The following is a 26990-nucleotide window of genomic DNA, read 5'->3' as shown; positions in this document are numbered from 1 at the left end:
GCAAATATATATTACATTGCGTATCAATAAAAAGCTTTCATTTAAAAAAGTCCCCCAAATTTGAATACGAAAATACAACACGTGCATAATTTTTTCAGGTATATTTTTTGGCTTAAGTATCTACAAGAATGATATGATTTTTGACAGAATCTTACGCTTGAGTGAGCACTGTCCATTTTTGTATAGCTCACAGAAATCGGTTTGTGCAGAAATGATGATTTGTCACACTGAGCAAGGGGAAAAGGTGAATAAAAACCTTGGCGCAACTCTCTCTTTTTGGGCGTTTTGGGGTCAATGGAAAAGTAAACAGATTTTGTAATTTTTTATAACAACTTTTCTACACGAATGAAGATTTTAAGCCTAGCTAAACATATTTTAGGCTGTTTGTCCCAGCTGGATCCGAAGACATAAAATGACACAAATCACTGTAAACAAAACAAAAGTTCATTTCAGACATTTCTTACATTTTCCTATATTAAGTTTTGTCATTTAAAGTAAAGTTTACCTTTCTCCGCACTTCCCCATGACGTAAAATAGAATAACAGAAAAAGAAAATCAAGCCTATTATTTCATGCGAACCACTACTAAAGCAGATACCATCGCAATGGTCGAGATGTGTGTGTGTGTGGGGGGGGGGGGCAACTCCCCCCCCCCCCCCCCCCCGCTGCGTACAGCCACGATTGTAGCCTATGTATATGCGACCTATCACCGGCTCCAATGAGAATTAACCCCCCCCCTCTTCCTCAGTCTTCTCCTTGAAGAAATATCTACCGAATTATTCAAAGAGAGCTAAAAAGCTTGGACTGTTCCAAGTACATTGGTCTCGATGATCTACACCCCAAACTTTTGAAAAATGAATGTGATTGCATCGCCCATAGCTCAGGTTTTTGACTATTCAATACGTACAGGTAAATTTCCTTACGATTTAAACTTGTCAAAATTGTACACATATATTATATTATATACCTAAGGGGAAATCATTTAGTGACTTAAATAGATTTCGTCCAGTATCCCTATTATCCGTGATTGCAAAATTTTTTGAAAGGACTTGTTTCCTCTGTAACCATGACCGCTTTGTGTTACAATGTTCTCTTTTTTTTTCTTTACTCGTATTGATTTTTGTCTATTACGTTTTGTCTTTGTGTTATTTTCCATGTTTTATACTCAGTCATATAATATATGAAAACGGGCTCCGGAAGGGAAAAATAGGAATATCTATCGCTTTCTGAATTGGTGATGCTCTGGAACGGAAACTTAGGCTAAAAATGGGCCGGGGGTCTCAACCGTGGCACAAACTGTACGTATCATACATTCATATTAAAGGTCAAGTCCATCCCAGCAAAATGTTGATTTGAATAAATAGAGAAAAATCAAACTAGCATAACACTGAAAATTTCATCAAAATCGGATGTAAAATAAGAAAGTTATGGCATTTTAAAGTTTCGCTTATTTTTCACAAAACAGTGATGTGCACAACTCAGTGACATGCAAATGAGTCAGTTGATGATGTCCATCACTCACTATTTCTTTTGTTTTTTATTGTTTGAATTATACAATATTTCAATTTTTACAGATTTGACCGTAGGGACCGACTTGACTGAACCATATAGCATTAAACAATGCTAATTTCACATGTATAGGGAGGAACTAAATAAATCACTGTTTCATTTGACAATGAGGAGAAATTTAGAAAATTTCATATAATAAAATACAAAAGAAATAGTGAGTGGATGACGTCATCAGTCTCATCATTTGCATACCGACCAGGATGTACATACAACTGTTTCGTGAAATTAAGCGATACTTTGAAATGTCATAACTTTCTTATATTACATCCGATGTGCATACAACTGTTTGTGAAATTAAGCGAAACTTTGAAATGTCATAACTTTTTTATTTTACATCCGAATTTGATGAAATTTTCAATGTTATGCTTGTTGGATTTTTTCTCTTTTTATTCAAATAATTTTTTTGTTGGGGTGGACTTGTCCTTTAAGTACCCCCCCCCCCCTACCGGGGGGCAGTCAAATGTATTGCTATACACATGCGTGACCAAATTATTTCCAAACACCTTCTAAACGAGTTTTTTCTGTGTGTGCAAAATAACCCCCTGAACAAGTTTTTCGCTGGCTTTATTTACACATTTTGGCACCTAAACAAGTTGTCGCCAGAATATTATCCCGGGGAAAAAGCTTGGAGAAAAACATACCCTGACGTTTGGCTAGTCTAAAAAAAAGCTTTGGAAACTAAAAAAACATACCCTAAATACGTTTGACCCCGCGATTGACCAGTCTTTAAAAACCACCCTGTTTCTTGAAAATCGGTGTTTTTGATACCCTTAACGAGTGCACGCGCGGCCCTCGTCCAAAACTGAAAAACACAAACGCGTTTTGTACAGCAATATATTTGACTGCCCCCTCGCCGATGAAAATCTTTGTCATTATTACTATTTTCATTTAAGTATATATGCCTTGTTATATGTATGTACATTTGAAAGGGCTCCCTTGAAAAGCAGGCCAATATTATTGGCTTGAACAGGACAACCCTGTCTTTTCAAGAAAACGTGAATAAAATAATAATAATAATATGTCCATTTATATAGCGCAGTTACTATATGTGCATATACTCAACTGCGCTTTGATACTTGGTATCATAATATTATCCAGGCTGTAGCTAAGCCGCCATATTAATAGGCGCTAAAGCGTTCAAGGAATAAATCCTACCGGGTACCCATTCACCTCACCTGGGTCGAGTGCAGCACAATGTGGATAAATTTCTTGCCGAAGGAAATAACGCCATGGCTGGGATTCGAACACACGACCCTCTGTTTCAAAGTTCGGATCGAGACTAATCCACTGGGCCACAACGCTCCCAATAGATAAATAAATTAAATAATTAATAAAATAAAATAATAATAAATAAATAAACAAATGAATAAATAAATAAACAGAATGGCTTCTAATGTGTGTTATATTTCCTGTGAGCACGTTTCCAGATATGTCTTATAAAATTCCGTCGTGGTACTATACTAGTATAGGTTCATAGCAACGGCAGTACGGTGTTACTTCTGCATTTAATGGCTTGGAAAAAAAACTAAATATTAGAAATGAAATATGAACTCGCCGCAGACAACACGCAATCAGTTCATTTACGCGCCATTCAGCACGAAATGAGTTCATTTACTTGCCAGTATTGAAGTTAGAAAGAAATAATAACATCGGTTTTTTAATTGAATCTCAATCGGAAGTAAGATATGACACAATCGGAAGTAAGATATGACACAATAGGACGCCGAAACGAGTGCAAATAGGCTACAGAAATGATAATATATAATCATGTATATATCATGATCTAGTTATCATTTCGTATCTATATTTCGTGAAGTGAAGACTCCTACAATGCCCCATTCGGCATCGTTGCGAGCTGGGAAAGGGTAAGTATTATTAGGTGCTTTCCGTAAATATCATGATTATGATTATGTGTGTTTCTCTAACATTTCCAGCAAAAGACTGAAAAGGTCTCGGGCATGTTTTTCACATGACGTATTTTAACCATTGTTCTAACAATGATGGAACTTTATATTTCTCAAGTAACAATTCCATAATCTTTACTTCAATATGTTGTTATGAATGCTTTGTGAAAACGTCCATATTATTTGATTTTTTTTTCAAATATAATATATAAATATATAGGCCTAATGTTTCCAAGAAAGCTAGGAACATTATTGCCAAGCGTTATATTAATTTTATTTCTGAACCATACCGTTAATTTAGAGAGAAATACAATCCAGTTTAAACCCGTTTCATGCATATAGACGTACGAGGGTGGGGTTAATTTCATTTATTATTATTATATGTATATTTCATAGACTGAATTATTTAGATTTAGAATATAAGCGATTTCATTGATGAAATGTAATTTGGTCAACTTAGTGAAGAAACCAAAATTGTTTGATGTGCTCATTAGGATGAAAATCCGGCTGTATATATATGAGATCCCCCATGCATGCGTGTTCTTGTTATACATGCAAGTATAGTATCTGTGTGACTCGGCACGTATACTATATAGCTTTAAAAATCCAATGATTGGTGATAAACTGAGTTTATTGCCGGTAGTTTATTAATCTTTGAAGGAGGGAGCACTGAAATCATGAATTATTTAAAGCCCAAAATGGAGTTGGTATATGTTTTAGACGCCGACATGATTCTCAATGATTCCAAATTTCAATATCTGGTGAATATTATACAGTTTGAGATGTTTTATGGAATTATCACATGTATTATTCTGCAGTTCATTTTTCCCTATATATAACATTTTACCCCCACATTGAAAACCACTGTCACCTTTGAAATAAAATGGGTCAACTTGCCCACCCATGGGGTAAGTTGAGCCACCTTCTGGGGTAATTTGAGCCACGAATACTATACAAATTGGTTATATGGGACAAGAACCAGCATGACAATTGTTTATTTAAAGTCATTTTCACTTGCTAATTCTATATAAATACTAACATCCTTTAAGAGTAGAACAACAGTGAATTTGGACTTTTCTGCCTGCATATCAATGGCTTTTTGAGGGGCTATATATATATATATATATATATATATATATATATGAATTACCATGGCTCAACTTATAACAGTCCGAACTTAAAGGACAAGTCCACCCCAACAATTTGATTTGAATAAAAAGAGAAAAATCCAACAAGAATAACACTGAAAATTTCATCAAAATCGGATGTAAAATAAGAAAGTTATGACATTTTAAAGTTTTGCTTAATTTCACAAAACAGTTATATGCACATCCTGGTGACTATTGCAAATGAGGAGACTGATGACATCCACCACTCACTATTTCTTTTGTTTTTTATTATATGATATAGGGAGTATTTTTCTCCTCATTGTCAAGTGAAACAACGATCAATTCCTCCCTGAACATATGAAATTAGATTCAGTCAAGTTGGTCCTTTTTGTCAAATCTATAAAAATGAAATATTGTATAATTCAAACAATATAAAAACAAAAGAAATAGTGAGTGGGGGACTTCATCGACTGTCTCATTTTGAATTTTGCATATCACTGTTTTGTGAAAAATAAGCAAAACTTTAAAATGTCATAACTTTCTTATTTTACATCCGATTTTGATGAAATTTTCAGCGTTTTGCTACTTTGATTTTTCTCTGTTTATCCAAATCAACATTTTTCTGGGGTGGACTTGACCTTTAATTTGATATTTGAAGAGTTTAGATGCAAACTTTGAACCATTCCGAGAAAAAAACTTATTGCAATATTTTTATGAGAAACTAAATTGCCATGATGTACTATACTATCATGTGAACATAAAATTGGGTATAAAAGAAATCTACCTGTCTTCATTTTTTTCTATATATTCTTTTAAAAATTATCATTGTGGACCTAACCCCTTTTGCAAGCAAACTGATATAAATCCAATCCATTTTTATTAAAAAAGTGATTTTTCTTTGCCACTTTTATTCACGTTTTCATGAGAATTTCAAATTTTCTTTGTTTTCATCAGAGCGACTAAAAATTTAAAGATTTTGAGACAGAAAACAATAAAATTTATGAACAATGGACCTATCCCCTTTTGACAAATGAGCTCCTCAGAGGAGTTTGTTTGCAAAGGGGTTAGGTCCACTCCAAGAAAATCATTTATTTTATTCTCATATTGCAATATTCTCATGCGAAACTAATTTTTCATGATACCCTACCATGAGAACATAAAATTGGGTATAGAAGAAATCTACCTGTCTTCATATTTTTTAAAATATTCTTTAAAAAAAATTCTGTGTGGACCTAACCCCTTTTGCAACCAAACTGAAATGGACCCTTTTGAAAAAAAGTGATTTTTCTTTGCCATTTTAGATCACTTTTTAATGGGAATTTCCACATTTTTTTTGTATCATCTTATAGAGCTACTAAAAATCTATACATTGAGACAAAAACAAAAAATCAAATTTGATGAAAAATGGACCTAACCAAGTGAGCTCTTCATTTTCACATCCACACATTTCTTATGCATCCATCATGTAAAAGACTATGACAAGAATGAGGATTGTTCTTATGCCCCTATTATATTCAAAGATGTGTGTGGGTAAAAGCTATCTATTTCACACCCTTTTTAATTACTTTTTTTGACTGAAATTTTATTCTTCAGGGGTAATGCAATGGGTCATCAATATATGGCACCGCCACAATGTCTGACTCATTGGCTGGGGGTGGCGGCTCAACTTACCCCGCCGTCCCCTACAGTAAACATGTAAACGAGAGTAGCGACCAAAGTCATTATTTTGGGCGGGGTTACCAAAACTTACAAGAGGCTTTAACCTAGTGTGAGATCCTAATAATAAGTCGTTAATAAAAAAAAAGGTTAAATAAAAGTTAATATTTAATTTTCAACATGTTAAAAACACATCCAACTGTGAATACGCTTTAACCATACTAACACTAGGTTCAAAGTTCTTTGATTGCAAAGGTAGAATAACGTTTCATCAGAATACAAAATAATGGATGGTGCAAAGGTCAACATGGTTTGTGATGTCATTTATTTACCTAGCAGCTGTATCAATTAATGGCCCCAAAAGTGGCATGCAACTGAGACACAGTAGGCCCCAGTGGCGTAACTACGGGGGGGGGGGCATGGGGGGCACGTGCCCCCCCCCCCCCCCCCATCGGCTGACCCCCCCAAAAAAAAAAACGAGGAAAATGAGAAAAAGAGGGAGAAAGAAAGAGAAACGTAGTGGGAAAGAAGAAATTTGTATGCATTATAATGATATATTATAATTATGTTATATTACATAGGAAACATTTTATTCTTAACTTTATGAAACATAATTTGCTCAGGGCCTATGTCTTCATTGTTCCTGGTGCTCGCATTGTCTGTTTTTTAAACGAGATATATAAACCTGTTGTACGAAAACCTCCCGTTTTCAAGTCAATATACACCAAATATATTATTGTTTTATGTAGTGACATATGCTTCTTTTTCATGACTACTTAAAGTGATTGCCCCATGTTAAGGTCTTAATATAAAACATTTCCTGTCCGTGAGTACGTTCGCATCAGTGGAATGGTGAGATATGTCTGCTCTCCATGAATTCCTAAAAATCAGTCCTTAAAATGTCCCTTTTTCTGATCTGAATATCAAAAATTTTCAGCTCGCGCTTCGCGCTCGCATCATTCGGTTAGTGAAATACGTATGGTCTTAGTGAATTCCTACAAACAAGCTTTATAATGCCCCGCTTCAGGTCTGAATTATCTAAATTTTCAGCTCGCGCTTCGCGCTCGCAATATTTGATTAGTGAGATGCGTATGATAATCATGATTACAATGAATACAAAGAGTGCTTCATGTGTTCAGATGTAATTCTAACAAAACCAGCAAGCGCTTGGCACTCGCATTACATGACCATGGTGAGATATGTATACTCTTAATGGATTCCTTAAAAAAAAAAATCCTGTTTGGGGTCAATATATACACAAATTTCAGCTCGTGCTTCGCGCTCGCATCATTTGGTTAGTGGAATACGTATGGTTTCGTGAATTCCTACAAACAAGCCTTAAAATGCCCCTCTTCAGGTCTGAATTTCCTAAATTTTCAGCTCGCGCAATATTTGATTAGTGAGATGCGTATGTTATTCATGATTACAATGACTACAAGTGCTTCATATGTGTTTAAATGTAATTCTAACAAAATCAGTAAGCGCTTGGCACTCGCATTAGATGACTAGTGAGATATGTATATCATTAAGGGATTCCTAAAATATAGTCCTTAAGATCTCCCTGTTTGGGGTCAATATATACAAAAATTTCCGCTCGCGCTTCGCGCTCGAATTGTTTAGCGAGACAGGTACGTATCATGATTACAAAAGTTCGATTATAATGTCACTTTTTAGGTCTGAATATCAAAAATTTTCAGCTCGCGCTTCGCGCTCGCATTATTTGATTACTGAGATGTGTATGTTATTCATGATTACAATGACTACAAGTGCTTCCTTAATATGTCTCTATTAGGTCAGTATACCTGACAACTGAGTGCGCTTCGCGCGCTCACTAAGTGACTCAAATTTTTTGCTGGTGCCCCCCCCCCCCCAATGCCGTGACCCACGGTACGCCACTGGTAGGCCCTATGTTATTCTTTCATGTTCGTAAATTTTAGTTGTAACATTCAATAATCTTTGGATTGGATCGCCATTATTTTGACATGCGCTGGGGGCTATATTTCACAATAGAGATTATTATCATTAGCCGCGGTCGTTAACGTATAACGAAAATCGTCTCGTTTTATTTTTTTCCTCAAAATAAACAATTAGAACCAGTGACGTATACCTGGGAAATCTCGACAGGAGGGGTTCAAAAAATATTCTGACTACTAAAAAAAAGGTCAGGCGTCACCACTATTTCCAAAAACCAATCGTCAAAAGAAAAATTCTGACAAGCGAAAAATTCTGTCGAGGTATAGGCCGGGGGTGGGGGCTAATAATGTATGATACTTATATTCCGCGGTCGATGCCCCCATTTTCAGGGATTTCCAGCCTAAATTTCCGTTCCAGGCATCACCAATTTAGAAAGCCATAGAAATTCATATTTTCCCAGTTCCAGATCGACCCTCAAATGTGTGTTTCTCGTTCCAGTGCGCTTTACCATAGCTGCTACCATGTACGATATAACCAAGGAGATATCACTCTCCTTGATATAACGAGTTCTGGGGAGTGTTTCATCAACATTTTCATCCGACAAGTTGTCAGGTCCGACATCTTTCTCTGATGTTGATTGGCTGAGAGGTACTGTTACTATGGTAACTGTCGGATAAAATGGGACTTGTCGGATAAAACGTCCGACAAGTCCTTTCATGAAACGCTCCCCTGGAGACCCCCATTTTTTATGTGGCCAGAGCATTGTATTTTTAGCTATCGTTGATCCAAGAGCCGTTCGGAGACCCCCATTTTAAGACCAAGATTTAGTTCCAAAGCCCCCTATTTTCGAATTTGGTGCGGCACATATAGGTATCATGTTATATTCATTTATATATTATATATCAGTGGCGTACCTAGGATTTTTTCACAGGGGGGGCAAATTCGTCCGCCAAAAAAAATAAATAAAAAAGATCTTCAACCACAAATGAAGGATCTCGTCCGCCAAAAAATTTGACAAGCAAAAAAAAAAGGTCTTCAGCCACAAATAAAGGATTTCGTACCAGAAAAAAATTTGACAAGCAAAAAAAAAAGGTCTTCAACCACAAATAAAGGATTTCGTACCAGAAAAAAAAAAGAGTCATCAAGACTCGTCAGGGGGCAGGGATATGTCCCTTGCATGGGTTGTGACTCGTCAGGGGGGGGGGGCAGTCTGCCCCCCGTAGGTACGCTAGTGTTATATATTGGATTTGTAACTTTGTGTTTCACTGTAATTGTCCACATTAGTGTTTATTTTGTAAAATTGAAAATGATCCAAAATTTTGATCAATAAATTTTGAAACTTGAAACTTGTTAAAGTTCGAGTAGCCCCCGGGGTATAGGGCCTATAATATTTATCATTCCTCTTTCCGCTATGAGTGGGGGCCTAACAAACAAATTGATTGCTTTTAATGTTTATTTTCTGTTTTTTATAGATCCGGTACTCACAACAGGGGTCTGTTTTATCTCTTGTTCACACTGGCAACCGTAGTAATCATCTGCTATGCCGTTTTGACCTCAATCGAACCCGTACCACTTTATACTATAGACTACACGGTTGATCATCGTGAAGCTCTACATGCTAACTGGTATGCATCCAAGCCAGGGCACGGGAAGGGTAGAAATGTAACACGTGAATTGATTAATAAATTAATTAACTAATTAATTGATCAATTATTTATCTATTTATTAAGTTAGTTAGTTGATTATTTATTTAATAGTATTTATTTATTTATTTATTCATTTATTTATTCATTCATATATATATATATATTCATTGGTTTATTTGTTTATTTATATTTTTATTTATTTGTTTATTTAGAGTGTATATTGATTTATCTATTTCATTAATGATATCCCAAATCTTAACGAACTTAAAGCTGAGCCTAAGGAAACAAGGTATATTTGATGCCCCTATAGAATAAGTGAACATTTCTGTCCCCATCACGACACTGGTTCAAGGCTAATGCAATTTTCAACTAAAAGTTAGTCAGTTGGACCATGGACCTACTACTCTAGGTTCATGATTGGATAAATAGACAAGAGAAAAACATTACCATGAAAATCACGGGATGAAATATAAACAGTTGTTGCATTCTAACTCGCTCATATCTTTATTTTTGGCTATAAAGTTATTGTGTATTGCGAAATCAGCTAAACAGCTACTAAAATGAGCGATAACTATATTTCTCATTTACTGAATGACTGATTCTCATTCATCCTCAATCATAGTATAAAAGAATTTAAGAATTAAAATTTTAAAACGGAAATGACACATACTGTATATCATACACAATCATACATAATGTACGAAGCAGTTCAATAGGGGTAATCAATCAATAGCAATTTTTTGACACCCTGAATGAGAAAGGTCAGTGTTCGCTCAAGCATAAGCACAAAATTGTCTTCTTTTTTTTTTATAGACGAGCTTTTAGAGCGTCAATAAAGCGGGGGTTTTTTTTTCTTCTTTTTTTTTCTCATTTTTTAATCTAAAAATAATGGAGGAAAAACATATTTAGACACGACTTGGAATTTGCAATCCACAGAACATTCCGTTGATATCGGGCGCAAATCCAAATCTCTGGTATGTTTCCTTTGATAACAAAACAGGGATTTTTTATTGTGTCCATATCATAATTTATGGACACTACATATATCATGATGTGGAAAAGGTTCACGTAAATAAGTTTCGTTCTGCTACATTTTGCAACAAAAAAATGCGATTATTTACTCTGTTCTGACTCTGTAGCGTGATGTGCCCAAAATTCTTAGTAGTTGCGAGCCCCCCAAAAAAAATTGAAATATTTAAAGTGAAAATCTCTTTGGGGGAGGGCGATCCCGAGCTCCGCCCCCATCTGTACGCCAGTATAGCCCTAACATAAGTGCAGTTGGTATATAAAGGTGATCTTATGAACTCCAAACCCACAAAATAAGAGGCTGATAATAATTATAAACTTTATTAATAACGCACGAAATAACCAAATAGAATAAACGTCTGGTGTGACTCGAATGTTCAGAAAAAAAGTTGATAGCTGTGGTCTATTTGCGGGAGGGTGGGGGAGAAAAAACTTTACCTTTCCACTTGAGAGAAGCTGTGGAGTAGGGGATCAGGGCCGTTACCCCTGCGGTGTCAGTAAATATAATCATTAGGCGGTTTCAAACCGCCTCGATCACAAGAATCCCCGTTGAATTACGAAAACATTTTTAGGCTAAAAAATACCCATTAATTATTCCTGCATTCACACCGCCCCGAAACATACCCTTCGGGATAAATTCCTGAAGTTAGGAGCATGCGCAGTATGGTCTAATAAGCAGGCAAGGCGCGAGATTCAAAACCACTAGCCCAGCAGCCAACCACGGCACCCGCGCCCAACGACACGCTGGGCTAAAAGTTCCCGTAAATTGCTTTCACATTGCCAAAATACCTGCGACCTTGGAAAAATCCCTGCGAAAGTTTTCGTAATTTCGCCAAGTACCTACTATTTAGCGGGTATTTTCTTTCGGGGAAATTACGCGTAGTTTGCTTTCACATTACCAAAATACCTGGAACTGACGAACTTCGAGGCGGTCTGAAACCACCTACTGGTATTCTGATAATTAAATCTATAGGTTTAACTCTTTAGTCTAAACGAGATTATTTTAAAGTACACTTCTATGCAATGAATGGTTTTATAACATTTCTGTCATATTCGTGGCAATTATAATGTACCAATTAATTTATCAAAATTCATCAAATTTTTATGACTTTCCTATTCTTGCCATTTCAGGACTCAATTGATTTTACACAACTTTTGCAGCAAGATAAGATTAATTCTTAATTTGTGAATTAGTTGACAACTGGCACTCCATAAAGTGTGGATTCAGTTAATCCAGGTTCATCAGAATACCATCCCAATAGGCACTAGCGTACCTACGGGGGGGGGGGGGGCAGTCTGCCCCCCTGACGAGCCACAACCCATGCAAAGGATGTATCCCTGCCCCCCCCTGACGAGCTTGAAAGACCTTTGTTGCCCCCCCTGACGAGCTTGAAGACCTTTTTTTTTTTTTTTTTTTTTTTTGCTTGTCAAATTTTTTGGCGGACGGTTTTGCCCCCCCCCCCCTGTGGAAAATCCTAGGTACGCCACTGCCAATAGGGCCTACGTTGGATGCAAATAGAGTATCGAAGCGATGACGTCAGTTACCATGGTGTCATGGCGGCCTGGTTCTAAACAAATGAACCCGTCGATTGAAAGCGTGTGTTTCTCATAGGAGAAAATGGCTGCTATCGGAATTTGATTGCTTGCAACCTAATTTTCGGACGAGCCAAAGTGTACAGACGATCGTCAGCTGCGACTCTGTTTAGAACCAGTCCACCATGACACCATGACAACTGACGTCACACTTCGGTACTCCATTGCAGAGAGTTTAGTGGGTAAAAACTAAATCATGAATACAGAATTCCATATGGAAGCGAGCTGGATAGTAGGTAGAGCCGCGAAATAATTTGATATCAATAAATGTTGTTAGGAGAGTGGGACATACTTTTTTGGTGTTCACATTCAGTAGAATAAGTATTTAAATGACGTTATGAATATAATACGTTTCTGAAATATTTCAAATTCTTAATTAGTTTGACAGTAATTCTGATTCTCAGTGGTCTCATGCAACAATCTAGCTTTAATTTACCGGTTATGCGCAGAGGTTTTATTCAATGGAATGAATATTAGCTGCAAACAGCTAAATGCAAGGGAATTCTGACAATATGATTATTATCAGCCGAGCATATCATAGTGACAACTTCAATATAGTGTGTATTCTACCGAGTTACTCCGCCTTTATGAAAACATTATAGGAAAAAGATAATAATGCACTTCCTCCTAACACTTGAGTCTATAAATAAATCGATATACCAATTATCTCTCATGGTTAAGAAGGAGGGTGTTTATGGTTTATGAGCATAAAATCATAATATCAGATAAGCCTATACATTGCACGATATGTTTGACTGAATTGAATTGAATGAAGGAGGGTGGATTGTGTCATGTTATATACTTCATCATCATCATCCGTTTAAGTACAGTCCACCAGGTTGGTGTATCATCGTACTTGTAGAATTATGCAGGAGTATTACTTAAAGGGGAATGAAACCTTTGGAACAAGAAGGCTAATGTCGAAACAGAAAAATGAAAGAATAAGAACAAAGAAAGTTTGAGAAAAATCAGACAAATAATGAAAAAGTTATGAGCATTCGAATATTGCAATCACTAATGCTATGGAGATCCTCCCATTGGCAATGCGACAAGGATGTGTGATGTCACATGTGAACAACTTTCCCTTTGATGGACTATAAAATACCCCCAAAAATGTATCTTTTTACTTTTTCTTACGGTGATACAAACTCTTTATCCATGATGTATTCTTTGAAAATCTGTATTACATGCCCTCCTATAGAAAGAACACATGATCTACAGATAGATGTGATAAAAGAGCCATTTTAACTGAAATATATACTAAAGTAATGGGGAGAGTCTCCATAGCATTAGTGATAGCAATATTCAAATGCTCATAACTTTCTTATTATTTGTCCGATTTTTCTCAAACTTTCGTTGATTTGTTTCTTTGATTTTTCTGTTTTCATACAGACTATCTTGTTCCAAAGGTTTCATTCTCCTTTAAAGGGGAAGTGAATTGTGTGTGGTCTCTCATTGACTGTGTGTTATAAATACATAGTCTTAAAATATACGTTTTCAGATATTTACTAATACTACAGAGAATAAATTGACCTATATAATTGAATCTTTATAGAGAAACTAAATTGTTTTGAGAGGAAAAGTAATTGTTTTGCTACTTGGTAACATAATCATTGCAATCGAAATGTATTAACTAGTTAATTAGCATGTTATCATTCAAGTGGGTCAATAAGCTAGCATTATGGGTCAGGAAACTGACCAGGTATGAGTGGTTGAGGACTCGAGATGGCGCTATTGGTTCGTATCTGCTTTAAAGGGAAAGTTTACCCTGACAAAAAGTTCATTTTATAAATAGCAGAAAAAATAATTAAGAAGATATTGTCAAAGGTTTTAGAAAAATCCATCGAAGAATAAAAAAAAGTTATTAGAATTTAAAAACAACAATAAGTCATCACGAACTATTAAAAAATTGAAATTTATGCATAACATATGGGGCAGCTGCTTGTTTATGATGTCACAAATCCAGAACTAAAATTATAATAACTTTTTTAATCTTCAATGGATTTTCCTCAAATCTTCACCAACTGTTATTTTAACAACAAACTTTTCTTCAGGATGAACTTTCCCTTTAAGTGCTGGATTTGGATGCCTTGGAGAGAGAGGTTGTGTGAGATTATTCCTTAATAATCTTCAGATATGTAAATGTATTTTTAAAGAAGAAGTAATTTAAAAGAATGAAAACAAAATAAAACCAAGAAAAACTCTGATTTTTTTTTCACTCTTGAAAAACATCATGATATACGTAAGGTCTATGGAACTAAAAGCACTCTTCAGTTGAAATTAATGAAGGGATGGACTATGAATATAATTATGTAACGAGATTTCAATCCGCTGCCACGCATGGCATGAAAATGGACAATCAAAGAGAAGAGTTGCTCTTTAGAGAAAGGGAGAAAATCTCGAAAAAAAAAACAACTTTAAAGATGCACTCAAGACATATATCTCTTCCGTAAATAGTAACAAATCTAATTTTCACAGTTATTTTGTCCGTAGTTAAGTTGGTTGTTAAGTCATAAGGTAGGTAAGTAAGAAAGCAATTGGGTTTATTGCGTTAAGTAGTTAGGTTTTGTAATGTAAAGCGTTTAGATAAATTTTAATAGGCGCTATAATTCTATAAAAATTAAATTATTATTATTATTATTAACATTTGACTCTGTAACTCACAAACAAAAGAAACGGCTAGCGTCAAAAGTTGGAAGGGACGCCATTATTAACGAAGACTCTGGCGTCAGAAGTTAGAAGGGGCGCCATTTTTGCAGTTGTCCTTGGTGCTATTCTGCATTGATACACCCCTGCACGAGGGAGCACCAGTCCATATCATTTACTTTAGTGATGTGATCATTATATATTTGTCATTTTTGTTTTACATTTAGTTTAATCATAGATGATGAAGAGGTCGAACAGAAGACTAATAGCACATTGCATGACAAATCACCACCGACCAACGTGACAAATGGGACAATCAGTCAACTCCTTCCAAGTAATGGTACACTGTAAGTACATGTAGATACAAATTAAATATACGTGTTGTTTCATAAAGTTGTTCTTGACTTTCACACATAATACATTATGCTTGTTTAGTATTACATGTAAATTGCGCCAAATACCTCTTTATCAGAACTCTCTAAGCGCTCTTCTATAAATGCAGCATAAAATATGTCTTTACTTCTACGAACTCTTATTTTCTTGCGCAAGTTCACTTTCAGTCATTTTTATTTACATCAGCTAAACTAAGCGATCATCATCCTTGTTAGCTATCATTTCAATACGAACTTTATGTTTGTCAAAGAAAGAAATTGTGTGTATAATTGAGTTTTTAAATATACGTGTATTAATTAGATATGATTATTTGCGTCTGAGGTCGACCTTTAACGTCACTGTGGGGTTGAAAATAATACATTATATGGGGAAATAAATGTTCAACTGAAGATGGGAATAACACAAGCTCAATCACATATCAAACAGAAGCAAACGGAGAGGAGAAGATGGAACTTAACTATGAAGACACAGGAACAAAATTGAACTTAACTCGAAGAAGTCTGGTAGTGCGCTGCTTTATTTGCTGGGCTTCCTTGCCTCAGTAAAACACAGGATTGCATTTCAAAATTAGCATATATTAAAACTACACAAAATCAACCAATGAAAATAAAGAGAATGGAGAAGCCAACTGAAAGTGGAAAAGTCTAATTCATAAAATAACAAATAAGAGATAGAGGATGAAGATGAATAAGATATTGGGATGATTAAATAATAAGAATGTTGAACAAAATATGTAATGAATGAACACTGAATAAATGTAAATGGTGACAACAAGAGCATCTTTGGTGAACATAATTTTTTTACATTTCTAACAAAACTACAAAAAAAATTGCCGAAAAATAATTAATTTCCTATATATTTTTTTTAATTCATATGTATTACTTTGTTTTTCAAACCTTTGTTTTTTATTGATTTTTTTAATGAACATTGTCGGGGATCCTTTTGCGATTAAAAATAACTTAAAATAAATCCATCTAAACCAACAAAAGTAAAAAAAAATAATAATCATATATTTATGATTTTTGGTTAAAAAACACAATTTGCATTGACTTTGTACACGAAGTGACATTTTTAAGCAATTTTGGGACCGACATGCGCTTACAAAACATTGCGTAATTTCGTAACCGCGTACCCGGGCGCCGCAAATTTGGTCTCAAAAGATGCGCAAGACTTGGAAGTAAAAAGTTAGCGAGCGGCGTGGTCAAAAAAAATTTGCGCAGCAGCGTAACGGCGACATTTGTTGAGGGGGGGGGGTCAGTTTCATAAGGGTTAAACCTGCTATAAATTATCAAGTTCGAAACTTAAGTAGGCAGATATATATAGCTGATTCTATTTCTCAACGTTATGCAGTAATATATTAGTGAGATGGGAAAGATTTGAATTTATGACATCCGTTCAGTTTTCATTCTGCTATACTATGTTTACCTTCTGTTTATAGCAAACTATGGAAATTCAATAATGTCGATGCTCAGCAGCTTTACCTTTATGAAAGCCTATTAAAACAGAATTGGACTGCTGACCTGAAAGCTATACAAACATTGAGGTAAGTGCATAAGGTCAAAATATAAATTTTATTATTGCATAAAATCAGGCTGGAGCGTATCGGGGGGGAGGGGGGGCAGCACCTTGGGCAAGCTTTAAAATTACGCTCATAATAAACTTTGACACTGGTGACTTCTTTCCTTGTAATTTGTTACTTTCAGAATATATTCTCATTTTTTTCTATTTTCTATTCTATACTTCTATACCCCCCCCTCCCGAAAATGAAATTGACATACAGCACACGAGGCGCGTGCCCCTTGCACCCTAGATGCGCGTCTGCATAAAATGTATGCCATATATATGATACTACTATCCGAGATGATCAAGGAATTGCTAAAAATACATCCTTTATATGCAACCTTTAATGATGAATTGAGTATCTGACTGGAAAACTAAACGCGAAAGCCTATACTTTTGGAATTAAATGCTGATTCTTTTTCTTCTATCATAATTGTCCTGTGCATTAAAGCGAAAGTTGGATTCACTACGTGGAGGCTCCCATAAAGGACCTCTTGCTAGTAGGATTTTTTGAAGAAAATTATAAACGAAAAAAGGGTAATCGATTCAAATAGCGCCATTGTGGAAATTGAAAACAAAATGATAAGGTGTATAAAAAAGAAATTGGTGCAATTTTGGGATGAGGCTATTTTGAGGGCAAGAATTAGATGCTGCATTTTTATTTTAGTTTTGTTATGGTGAGGAAGGGGGCAGGAAGTCAAAGAGCTTGAGAAGTTCAGGGATGTAGCCCAGAGTTTGGTTTAACGGGAATATAAAGCAACGTATATATATATATATACATGTATATATGAAGAGTTTAGTTGCAAAAGGGTTTAGGTCCACTTTGGACCATTCTGAGAAAAACCATGTTTTTTATTCTCACTTACTGCAATATTCTTATGAGAAACTAAATTGTTATGATGTACTACCCTATCATGTAAACATAAAATTGGGTATAAAAGAAATCTACCTTTCTTCATATTTTTTAAAATATTCTTTTCCAAAAAAATTCGGTGTGGACCTAATTCCTTTTGCAACTAAACTGAAATGGACCTAACCCCTTTTGAAAAAAAAGTGATTTTTCTTTGCCATTTTTGATCACTTTTAAATAGAAATTTCAACTTTTCTTTGGTATCATCTTATAGAGCTACTAAAAATCTATACATTGAGACCAAAAAATCAAATTTGATGAAAAATGGACCTAACCCCTTTTGCAAGTGAGCTCTTCATATATATATATATATATATATATATATATATATATATATATATTTATCATGGTCATTGCAAATAGCCAGATATTATTTTCAAAATGTGTCATTTAGTCCTAAAGTGACATTCATTCAAATGTCTTTAAACTTTCTTTACAGACAGCAGCTATCCGAATACCGTTCAGAACTTGGAGACAGGTCTGAGATTATATTACATCAAAGGAATACGAAAGTGAAGCAGAAAATTTATTCTGTCTTTCGCAATGGTGTAATCGCGATGCCACGGAATATTTTCAACCTTTTTCCAAAGGTGAGAATATTTAATCAAGAAATGTATATCAATATACAAATTTAGCAGATCAAAATCATCGACCAGTGTAAACAATTTTGCAGTACAAATCCATATCTCAGTGTGGGAGTTTTAGTGTAACAAATTCATAGATCAGTCTGTGAATATGGTCTTCTTCCAATTCGTCTAATGTCAATTCGTCCAATTGCCAACTTATCTACTATTGGTCTACCATCAGTTCGTCCACTCACCACATGGTCGACTTTCATTTAATCTAATGCCATTCCGTCTAATAACCAGTTGGTCCATACACCATTTGCTTTAATTGGACTAAGTGTTAAATTGTGCAAAATGAATGAAAATGAAATGAAAATTAGACCAACTGGTTATAAGACGAAATGGTCATAGACGAAATGGTGATTAGAAGAAGTGATGATTGGATCAAATGGTTGTTAGACGAAGTGTTGATGGACGGAATGGCATTAGCCTAAATGGAAGTAGACCATGTGGTGAGTGGACGAGTTGGCAGTAGAAGAATTGGCAATTTACAAGAATATTATTAAGCAGGACAAAACCGAACTTCAGTTTAGAAACTTTGCAGAGCAAAATCATATCTCATAATGGGAATTCTTGCACAACAAGATCATACATACATCATAGTAAAATGTTATATTTTGTTATATTTTGTTATATGTTATATTTTGTTATATAAATTGTTATATTTTGTAAATATGTATATTGAACTATCATTGTAAAATAATGTAAAAAGATTGAAAGAGAAAATAAATGAATTGAATTGAATAGTAAAAAAAATTTGCACACACACAAAAAATACTCATTATAGCCATGGCAATGGGAAGTGGGGTGCTGGGGGTACAAAAGCACCCCCAAAAATGTAATTGGGGGTGCTGCGTGTATCATTCGCCATAGGCAGCCCCCCCCCCCCCAGGTATTCTGGAAGATGTGTAAAAATGGGAAAATGTAACCACAATAACATTCATTTTTTAGTGAATCCTTTTTATTATTTTGTTTTTGTTTTGCTTTTCAAATTTCTCGGGACCAATGAGACCTCTATTTTGTAGTGAAACATTTTTTTTTTTGCTTTTACAAATTTATCGGGAGAAATTTTTGTAGATAAAACCTTGTTTTCCTATTTTTTTCCTTTTCAAATTTACATCAGCACCCCCAATAAATAAAAAACGTTCCCAGGGACCTGATTATAGCAATTTTGCAGAACAAAATCATACTTCGTAATGGGAATTCATGCAGAACGAAATCATTGATTATTTCGTACTTTGTAGCATATAGGCCTATATATGCTCATATTTTTCAAACTTTACTTCCAATTCCTCAGACAGATCCATTAAATCAGGAGACCAGGTATCGATCATGCGCAGTGGTTGGAAACAGCGGTGTTTTGCTCAACAGCAGTTGCGGTAATGACATTGATAAACATGATTTTGTATTTAGGTAAGATAAATACCATTTTCTTGAAAATAATCCCGTCATCATTAAAATGAAAGTCAAAATGTAATATTAACAGAATTTATAAGTAAAATATTCTCTTTAAAAAAAAAAATAATTGAAATGATAATAAACACTCTAGTAAGATAATTTAATTCTTCCATAATATGCCAGTTATCATTAATGTTGCTGTTACTGTTATTATTATCATTATTATTATAATTACTGTTATTATTGTTTTTTTTATTATTATTAGTATTATTATTATCATTATTATTATTATAGTAGTAGCAGTAGTAGGAATAGAATTAGTAGTAGTAGTAGTAGTAGTAGAAGTAATAGCAGTAGTAGTAGAATTAGAAGTAGTAGTAGTAGTAGTAGTAGTAGCAGCAGCAGTAGTAGTAGTAGTAGTAGTAGAAGTAGTAGTAATAGCAGCAGAAGCAACAACTACAGTAGTAGTAGTAGTAGTAGTAGTAGTAGTAGTAATAGCAGCAGCAGCAGCAACTACAGTAGTAGCAGTAGTAGAAGTAATAACAGCAGTAGTAGTAGAAGTAGTATAGTAGTAGCAGTAGTAGCAGTAGTAGTAGTAGTAGTAGTAGAAGTAGTAGTAGGAGTAATAGCAGCAGAAGCAGCAACTACAGTAGTAGTAGTAGTAGTAGTAGTAGTAGTGGTAGTAGTAGTAGTAGTAGTAGTAGTAGTAGTAGTAGTGGTAGTATGGTAGTAGTAGTAGTAGTATTGGTAGTAGTAGTAGTAGTAGTAGTAGTAGTAGTAGTAGTAGTAGTAGTAGCAGCAGCAGCAGCAGCAGCAGTAGTAGTAGTAGTAGTAGTAGTAGTAGTAGTAGTAGTAGTAGTAGTAGTAGTAATAGTAGTAGTAGTAATAATAGTAGCTAGTAGTAGTCTTACTTTTACTATTACCATCATGATCATTGCATAGTTCAGTAATTGTAATTCTACCATAATTTTATACTCTTGTACCTCATTCACTTTAACACATATATCATTCCTTTTTATTTTCCTTCATGGGTGCTCAATCACAGATGCAATCTAGCGTCGTTATCACAGTTCAAGATTGATGTCGGGATAAAAAGTAGTTTGACAACAATGAATCCTAGTTTGGTGACTCGAACGTAAGATCAAGATTATCTTAATCACAAGTTTGAATTTGTATCATTCCTCTTTCCAAAATATGTTGCAGGATGTAGTTTATTAATTTATCTTTTTTTTTTACATTTGCAAAAACATTTAATGTAGCATCTGATAATTACTACATAACAATAATACAATAATCATTACACAGTTATAATCATAAAATTGATATCACTTGACACATGCAATTAAGACAGTCATCTCTTGACACTTTTCGATTGTAAGAACACACCTGACACTGCCCGAGATGCAGTTGAAATATTTGTCTTGTGAGAGGAATTCCTCCTGAAAAGAAATTAGTTTACTTAATGCATTTTATGTTGCCCATGGGTGGCATTAGGATACTTCGATAGGGGGGGGGGTGTGCTATCAACATTTAACTAGATATAATGACAATACTAGGCCTATATTGGAGAATGTTGGCCTATTTGTGACTGACTATAACGGGCACCAGACATTTTCATTTCATTTCATTTATTGGTTTTTGCAACATTTTTCATAACAAAATTCTGGACAAGAAAATACATATCTGAAACTTGACATCAAGATAATGAACAATAGTTTTGTATATAAATCCTCAAACATATCTTACATAAATGAAAATCATTAAGTGGTATTTTCTGTTACACAATAAATAGGATGGTTGCAAGGGTCGTCACAAAAGCAAAGCTTGAAAACGTAACCATGAAAACGTAACAATGCCATTTTGAGGGGGGGGGCTAATTACATTTTAATAGATGACTTGTTTTATTATCAATGCCAATGAAAACGTACGCGATGTTGTAGGCCTATAGTATATACGACCCAGCCCTATATCTTTCCAATAATTTACTTTTTGTAAAGTCTGTCGGCCCCTGCCAACTTTCCCTCGGCGTGGCGCCACGTTGCCAATATTAAATCTTGTAAAATCGAAGTCCGATGTGCTTCTTTCCAATTATTCCAGATATAAAGAACTAAAAAAGGCCGAAGACGTCAGGCAATACAACCAAGATATCTCGCAGTATGACGGTCTGTTATGGGTCCCTTGCTTCAATTACCCCGGCGATATATACCGCATTCCCAAAATCTTTTCAAGCTTTAAAGGAAAGAAACCAAAGATTGTCTGTGGCAATCCCCATCACTTCAGGTCGGTGATGGATTTCTGGAAGGAAAGGGGACTCACTAATCCATCTTCTACAGGTAAGAACAAAATATGGGATCATTATCAGTAAATTTAGATTGGTCTGACGGTCTTGACATCCCATAGGAATTATCGCTTACAATTTGATGGTTCCCGGGCGGGCGACTCTGAAAAGCAGTGGAAATCCCTGTAACATTTTGGGCTCAAAAAATTATACCCCTCCCCTCCTAAAAATGACATCGCACCATTCTTTGCCCGATTCAGAGAAGAGTATGCCAACCCAACAATCACACAAGGTCCTGGTCTGGGAACGATTTTTTTTCTTTTATACTGGGGGTTCTGATGTAAATTTGAAAAAAAAAAGGGGGGGTTCAGTGATTCACTACAAGATGGGGGTCTTTTTGTCGCGAGAAAATTTGAAAAGCAAAAAAAAAAAAATTAGGGTCATTTTTTTAAGTTAAAAAATTCCAGAGGGTGCTGCCTATGGAGAATAATACACGAAGTACCCGCGCTCCCCAGAGGCCATGCATGCAATCACACTACCACAGTGAGCAAGGCTGTGGAAAATGGACAAAATTCGCCGTTTTTCAAAATGGCTACAAAAAGGCTACAAGGGAGAGACAAGGGCCATAAAACTGCTACAAAATAGTACATTACTCAATGTGAATTATTTGAAGTCCGTTGATCATAAAACTCGAATCCAATCTATTTTGATCGATTAAAATACTCGTTAATGAATTAAACACCTATTTCTGTATCAAAATCATGAGAAAGCTGACGCTAGATAAAATATCGAATATCAAATTAAAATTAGCGACATTTCTTTATAATTTTGGCGTCTAAAAGTATGCATGAATTCTTCCACTTATTAAATCAATTAAAACTTCAAATATCACTTTGATTTGTGAAAATTAAGAGGGCATCCGACCCCAAAATACCCACTTGTACTTTTGTGTATATATATATATATATATATATATATGTATATTAGTGTGTCATGTATGTAGTGATTTGGCGGGAAAGGTCCCTTGAGGCCCGATACATGTAGGGCCGGTACTCTAAGCGCCAAAATAATGACAGACATTATATTTTAATAATTTGTCTATTTATAGGTTTCTACCTCGTATCAACAGCTGTTCAGGTTTGTGACGAAGTTCATCTTTACGGTTTCTGGCCCTTTTCTGAGCGGTATGGTGACATAAAATCTGACGTGATGTATCATTATTTTGATAATATGACGTTCAGTAGTTTCCATTCAATGGACGAAGAGTTCAGCATCCTTATCCAACTACATATACGAGGAATATTGCGGATAAATATTTGATCATGCAGGTTTTTTTTTATCTCTACAAGATTAATTTTAATACAGAAAGAAGAAATAGATCATGCAGTGAAATCTGGATCTGGTAACACAAAGGTTAGCGATTAATCGTACACTCGATTTTCACAATTGATTACACATTGTAGTCAATGGAATCAGTTGTAGAAAAATGTTCTACGATCATTGCCAAGCTTTGTGTTACGGGCCCCTGGTGTGATGGATTTTTGTGATATTTCTTGTGCTATTTCTTTCAGTGAAAGAAGAGTTCATTATCCTTGATTACATACACTTGGAGCATGAATATAAACATGATAAACGTGTTATCTTTAAGACGCGTCATGAAATAATAGTATTTGAATCACATCAATTTATTATTGATAAACATTTCTATTTTATTTGATAGCCATATTAACATGAAGTGCAGTATTTTAACTTCTTAATACATAAAATATGGCATAATCTTTTTGGAAAACTCTTTGAAAGAAGTGAAGCTTTGTAAATTGTGTCTGTAAGATGCAATCTTATTACAATTTGACTCTTTTCTTAATTTTGTTTGATTAGGCTACTTCGTTGTTGTTCCAAGCTTATTATAGCTTACCTGCAAAATAGTGTGCAATATACCGGAAGAAACCAATGTTACAATTTACATTAACACAAATACTGTTGCTGAATTTCACATTGGTAATGACTGATTTTTTTAAAACGTTATTTCAAATTTAATTTATTTAAGTGTGCTATATTAACTGATTTTTTATTAAAATCAATCACATCATTTAACTTTGTTTAGCAGACCATTAATATTTCAAACATATATATATTTACATAATTATATCTTGATGTTCAATTAGCCCTACTTGCTTGTTTATGTATTGTGATATCAAACATGATAGCAAAAAGACAATGAGGTATTCATTTGTTGTTATCATGTTGTATTTTTAATAAGTTAATTCATGATTTGTAAAATAAGAAAGTTATGACATTTTATTGTTTCGCTTAATTTCACAAAATATTTATATTCACATCCTGGACGGGAAGCAAAATTAAGGAGTCCCAATCATCCACTCACTATTTCTTTTGTATTTCATTGCATGGAATATGAAATATTCTATTTTTTCTTCATTTTCATGTGAAACAAAGTTTTATTCCTCCATGAACATGTGGAATTATCACTGTTTTTATATTTTGTGGTTCAAACAAGAGGCCCGTGTCATTATGGTCAAATGTGTAAAAAAAAATGAAATATTTTATAATAAAAAATAAACAAAAAACAAAAATAAATAGATAGGGACATCGTCCACTCTCTTATTTGCATATTACTGAGTTACTGAGTAACTGTTTTGAGAAAAATAAGAGAAAATTTAAAATATCACAACTTTTACATCCAATTTTGATGAAATTTTTGTTTTTGACATTTTGATGTGTTTTTATAAATCAACACCTTTTTTCTGGGATGAACTTGTCCTTTAAGAATTATCGGGAGTGATGTTTTTGTATTTTTCTTACAATGTAGTACTACACTGTTAAAAAGCATTCGAAAGCACTTTAAAACCATTAAACTTGACATAAAAATACAAATTTGTCAATGTTTCTGTCCGCATGCTTGCCAAATTCGGTATCCGCGCGCCGAAAGTTTTGAACATTTTTTCCCTCTTTTGCTACCCCCCCCCCACCATAAAACGTGGACCTACACCTCTAACAATAAACAATGCCTAGTATATTTTGTCACTTTTACTCTTTAATTGTTACATTTGTAATTTAATCGAGTAAATACGATGTTTTTCACTGCTATGTATAATTGTATTTCGATTTAACAATAAATACAGACACTCCTGAATACATTTTACCTGCCAGAAATTTAGTACAAACTCAATACTACACGTCTTTTCATTACATTATTATTAGTAAATCTCATATGATTAGAATTGATATCTGAACCAGCTTGAATAGGTAAATTGCCAATTCGTCTTCTGTCAATTCGTCCACTCACCACAACCATGGTCTACCTTCATTTATCGATGATTTATCATAACTTAATCACAAATACAATAGACAAGTGATTAGATTATTCCTCATTCACGCATGAGTGAGCAAAAAATATTTGAAGAAAGGATACCAAAAACTCATTTGGCGGGGGTATCTGAATAAAAAAAAAAGAAAATCACATTCCCAAAAAGTTCAATATCTGCTCTTTTATTTGATACCTTAATCACAGAAAATGGTCAAGAAGTAAAAAAGTTATGTTCCCTCGAAACAATGCTTGTATTTCCATAATTTCATGAAATAATCGTGTTTTAACCGGTTTCCCACAGAAGCTTATCGCACGGTTAACAAAAGACTTATTGCATGGCTGATCGTCAACAAAACGGAGTGTCGAGTGACTCGGAACCACTGAACTAGAAATACGTATTTTCAGTTCAGTGCTCGGAACGCTAGCCTGAAAAACCTCTTCAGTTTATGAAATTTTATTGAAATTAAAGCTTTATTTCAAATAAGCAGAACTTTGTTATTTCTTGACCATTTTCTGTAATTGAAGTATTAAATTAAAGAGCAGATATGAATATTTTTTAAATGTGGTTTTCTTTTTGAAACCCAGATACAGCCCGCCAAGTGACTTTTTGGTATCCCCTCTTCAAACTGTTTTGCTCACTCGTGCGTGAATGAGGAATAATGTAAGTAAATTCAGATAAAAGAGGAGATTCTAAGCTTTACAATGATAGGTCACTTGTCTATTGTATTTGTGATTAAGTTATGATAAATCATCGATAAATCTCGGTTTCGTTTTTTTATTGGACGCACTGTATAATGCCATTCCGTCTAACAACATTTCGTCTAACAATTATTTGGTCGAATCATCACTCCGTCTAATCACCACTTCGTCTAATCACCATTTCGTCTATGACCATTTCGTCTCATCACAAGTTGGTCTAATATCCATTTTATTTTCATTCATGTCGCCCAAATGAATGAACAGTAGGTTAGTCCAGTCAGACCAAATGGTATATTGACTAAATGGCTATTGGACCAACTGGTTATTACCCTTTTCAATTAGACCATGTGGATAGTGGACGAAATGATTGTAGACCAAATGATAGACGAGTCGGTAATTGGATGAATTGCCATTAGACACCAATTGAAAATAAACCCTTGAATTCAGTTGTTTGAAAAACTATAACAATTAAAGTAATGGGTTTGCAAGAGCTATTATTATTTCCATGATTTTATAAAAACGTAATCATTTTCACCAGCTGCCTGTCGTAGCATCAATAATTGAGCAAAGACTAGATGCATTGCCGATCGTCAACAAACACAGTAGCGAGTGAAAATAGACATTTTTTTGTAAGGAATTCATGCAATATAAACGTATTATATCGTAAAATCGTTGAATGCAAGCTAGCGTTAATATAAGGCCCCCTCACACCTAACCGAATTGCTTGAAATATGCCTTG

General features: G+C 34.6%; 1 protein-coding gene across 1 annotated transcript; it reads left to right on the top strand.

Annotated features, from left to right (window-relative positions):
• The first annotated feature begins 9629 nt into the window (after positions 1-9629).
• Positions 9630-25108, top strand: LOC129280948 (alpha-2,8-sialyltransferase 8F-like). Its single transcript, XM_064095835.1, has 8 exons — positions 9630-9776; positions 15290-15409; positions 16894-16998; positions 18365-18515; positions 19849-19964; positions 20995-21084; positions 22047-22282; positions 23336-25108. The coding sequence occupies exons 4-8, from the start codon at positions 18483-18485 to the stop codon at positions 23545-23547; spliced, it is 687 nt and encodes a 228-aa protein (XP_063951905.1). The 5' UTR covers positions 9630-9776; positions 15290-15409; positions 16894-16998; positions 18365-18482; the 3' UTR covers positions 23548-25108.
• The last annotated feature ends 1882 nt before the right edge of the window (positions 25109-26990 follow it).

The sequence above is a fragment of the Lytechinus pictus genome, chromosome 2, assembly GCF_037042905.1.
Source record: "Lytechinus pictus isolate F3 Inbred chromosome 2, Lp3.0, whole genome shotgun sequence".
NCBI lineage: Eukaryota > Metazoa > Echinodermata > Echinoidea > Temnopleuroida > Toxopneustidae > Lytechinus > Lytechinus pictus.
Note: the sequence above shows the minus strand (reverse complement) of the source record. Positions and strands in the feature narration are given on the sequence as shown.

Coding starts and splice junctions, on each gene's coding strand:
- LOC129280948 (XM_064095835.1), top strand. CDS start 18,483: ATGCCACGGAATATTTTCAACCTTTTTCCAAAG. Junction 18,516..19,848: donor TTTTCAACCTTTTTCCAAAG/GTGAGAATATTT, acceptor CCAATTCCTCAG/ACAGATCCATTAAATCAGGA. Junction 21,085..22,046: donor CCTAGTTTGGTGACTCGAAC/GTAAGATCAAGA, acceptor CAATTATTCCAG/ATATAAAGAACTAAAAAAGG.